This window comes from Mycetomoellerius zeteki, unplaced genomic scaffold, assembly GCF_001594055.1.
Source record: "Mycetomoellerius zeteki isolate Tzet28-1 unplaced genomic scaffold, Tzet1.0 scaffold138, whole genome shotgun sequence".
In the NCBI taxonomy this organism is placed as follows: Eukaryota; Metazoa; Arthropoda; class Insecta; order Hymenoptera; family Formicidae; genus Mycetomoellerius; species Mycetomoellerius zeteki.
The window spans coordinates 568465-572122 of NW_017256319.1; the positions used below are offsets into that span (position 1 = coordinate 568465).

General features: G+C 39.0%; 1 protein-coding gene across 1 annotated transcript; it reads left to right on the top strand.

The window, feature by feature from the left end:
* The first annotated feature begins 1294 nt into the window (after window positions 1-1294).
* Window positions 1295-3394, top strand: LOC108731803 (uncharacterized). The gene is made up of 2 exons (XM_018462310.1): window positions 1295-1630; window positions 3250-3394. Exons 1-2 carry the CDS (start codon window positions 1404-1406, stop codon window positions 3386-3388), a joined length of 366 nt encoding a protein of 121 aa, XP_018317812.1. The 5' UTR covers window positions 1295-1403; the 3' UTR covers window positions 3389-3394.
* The last annotated feature ends 264 nt before the right edge of the window (window positions 3395-3658 follow it).

Sequence of the window (3658 nt, forward strand, 5' to 3'; positions counted from 1 at the left end):
GTGGCTGTGGTAACCTTAGAGGTTAATAACTCAGGGGAGGTTGGCCGCCCCGTGTGCAACTGGCGAATATGATATTGTTATGGGGTCTGCAGGGTCTATGGGGGTCCGGACTGCCACAGGCATGAAAGAGTAAGAGAGAGGGAGGGGAGGAGAGAACAAGTCGGGGTAAAGCGAGAGAATGAGAGAGGTACCAGGTACCTAGCACCAACCGTCCGTGCTGTGAACTCTACACCAGCTGATTAGGCTCGTGCCAGGCGTTATTAATCCGCTAACTCACCCCCACCTGACCTCTAACGAGCAGAACTATCTGCGCTACACGTGCATACGTCGTTACGGTTCTCCGCCACTGGTTCTCACGTGCGGATACGAGCTCCTTAAATGAACTTCGACTTCCGTTCGATTAAACTTGACTTTGGTCAAAGTGACTATTTCAACAAATGCGCTCATTAAAGCCAATTTTGACTGTCTTAATTTACTATCAAACAAGGAGGCTCTTTTAAAGTACAATATCTATAATGTATAAACATTATGATATACAGTTCAGAACAGTTACTTTAGTGATTACTTTTGCATAAATGTTTATACATTTCTTTATGGTATTTTTAATTTACAAATTAATATAATTCTAAATTAATGTGCAGTGATTAGTTATGACAGAGTAACGAGTTTAACAAGGGGAGAACCACTGTCGGAGAATGCGTTGTGCACGTCCGATGTAATATTAGGAATGAAGACCTTATAATCACCTGCCCTTTGCGCGTGACTGTAATGAAGATATCTACAGTCTTGCTAAATATACATAATTCTCAAATACACTTCTTCAACTTATCGTATTTTTAAAAATTACATCTCTTTTAAAAAATTATATTTATATACGTGAGATTTTTTTCATTTTTCACACATATCTGTTTTTGTAAAAAACAGAAATATATTAATATTATATAATTAGAATGCTTTTTTATTTATAGGATAGCTTAAATACAGAATTGTTATATAAATTATTAACCTTTTTGGAGGTATATAGAATTTTTTTATTGTATAAAGTATCGTGGAATATTTCGGTGGACCTCTGATAGCTTCGGCTCGGGCTTTGGAGGGCGATCGAGATGTAGGATTCGGACGGTATTGATTTGCGTGGTCAATGATATCGAGTTTCTGGTGAAAATATTGCTAGTCGATAGTGTTCTGCTTTATGAGGTGTGTAATGACACCGTACGGGAACAGAAAACCCAGAGGAGACGTAAAAATGGCACAACGTATGCAGTTTCACCGTGCGGTGCGGGGATAAAGAGATAGAGAGAGAGAGGGGGGGAGAAGGAGAGGGAGAGAATGGAATGTCGAGTAAGCGAGAAATGGAGAGAAAGAGAGAGAAAGAGACATAGGAGAGAGCGCTAGGTTATTGGATGAGCAGCAATCATAAAATTTCCACCCTTCTGTACGAGGGATATCGCGCGCGGGTCGAATTTGACTGCGACACGTATACGCAGGCGGGCACCATTACACACCATGCATGTAGTAGATATGTAAGGGATCGCCGGGGTTATAAAATGTTTTGCAAACTAGATATGTTGTCAGCGGTTTACATAAGGTTGCCACCCACGCGCGTGTCCGTTTGCTGGTCGAATTTAAGGTACGTATTCTTAACCGTGAATTTACATTTATATATATATACATTTACACAAGATTTTCGTTGACTTGGCATTTTCAGCGTGTTAGGCATTAACTTTTCCTATCTTAAAGTATGTATGAATTCAATTTTCAGTTAAAACGCGCTTCCATATAATTTATACGATGCCTGCGAGCGAAGGTGTGCGCGCGCGCGCGCGTGTGTTATTCATATGTATTTGTGAATTAGGAATTACTCAACATCGATTCTTATAAATACGCTTTCATGTGCAGTTCATGTAAATACGTAGGTATATTAGTTATATACTGAAGAGATTAATACACGATATTTAGATATTTAGCAGACATTTAAAACGATACTGAACACTAAATAGTAAATATATATTTTAAGCAGAATAAAATATTATAATTATATATTGAGAAACCTTTTCTCCACATTCATATTTCTGTAAGTGTGACATTACTCTCCTGAACTAGCTTAGAGCCTTATCTTTATTACGGACATTTCAATAATATATTTCTAGTATAAAAAAAAAAACGTTTGACTTGACTTTTAACATCTTCGTGCCTCATAAGAATATTTATCATAACGGGAAACACAAATATTATTCGTATAGCAATCGCGCGTTATTTTTGCTATTTACAATGACTTTGTAGTGCGCCTTGTTGAGATAGCCAATGTTGTACGAACTCTTTCGTAGTCGTGGATATTTGCGAATTCGTATCTGATATGTCAGAGTTATGCGTTATTGCCCATAGCCTTCCTCTCCCCGCTGTCTGCGAATGCGATTGGATATCGCATACCTATTCCTGACGAAAAAAATCCGCCTGCTACGCGTATGCTATGCTACTGCCAACGGCATTGCATAAACATTAGGAATGTATCTTCGATCTCCAGCGACCGTAAGATAGTAGCACGACACCCACGTTCCTGAAATCGAAAAAACCCAATGGACGCTTCACCGTTTGACCGTTACCACGTCCGCGGGAGACAACGGGAACGTGAAGGGAATATAATGCGAACAGTGTGCGCGAGATTATGGGCATAATCGGCCGTCGACTGTAGCAATGTATGTACGCGAACGTTTCACTTGCTGGATAAGAACAGCGCACTGTTGACTATACGCAATTCTTTTGAGATTAACCCGATTATGGTGTTCGAAAATACTCAGAGTTAAGCAGTTTAAACAAATAAGAATAAATTGTTCTGATAAAAATGCTCAACAGATAAAATATCAGCATAAAATACATGGCAATATTTCTTTGAATGATCTCGAAGAAAGATTTTTTTTAGAAAGTTTATTTAAATATGTTTAAAAATTAAATAAGGTATTAATTTTAATTTTTATAACAAATGCAAATATCTTTTAATAAGTTTAAAACTATTATTATAATTACACTTCATTATAAGAATATCTATGTATATAACATATTAGGAGTAAAGCATTAATTTTTTTGTCGTAGCATCTTGCTGTACCTAATTACTTTTGAAACTTGTGAGCACACACTTCTGATTTAACTTTATTTCAATACTGTGCGCGGCTGATTACTGATGAATGCATTCATATACGTAGGTCGCAGGGATTGAGACAGTCACATCGGTATAGACATGTATGATTACAGAGATTCATGGGTCAAAATCGCACAGACAATGAAGCACGGGCGCTCACGTTTCCTAACAACACTCGCCCAATTTCACTCAAACAGAAGCCGATTAATTCACGGCGTCCAATTTAATCCGTTCTCCCGACTCGATCGGTGACGAGGAAGGCCGATGGAAAAGCATCGTAGTTATCGCGGGCCCCTCGTCCTTTCCGAGACCCCCCAATATGGGGCATGGGAGGTTTCTCCATACGCCGATCCATTATACATATTTTAAACTGTCAATCTCTCTACGGCGATTGCCATTCGGATTGGCCGTGCGGATTAGACAAAAAGGGTCAGGTTGGATTGCTATAGGGACAACAATGAGACCCTACAAAAGACGCGGAATATTAGGGAGCAACGTAGACTATCGACAGACTGCCCTTCC

Bases quoted from the DNA above. Each gene is read 5' to 3' on its own strand.
- LOC108731803 (XM_018462310.1), top strand. From the start codon at position 1,404: ATGAGCAGCAATCATAAAATTTCCACCCTTCTGTACGAGGGATATCGC. The intron at 1,631-3,249 runs GTACGTATTCTT...GTATGATTACAG, and splicing joins GTTTGCTGGTCGAATTTAAG to AGATTCATGGGTCAAAATCG.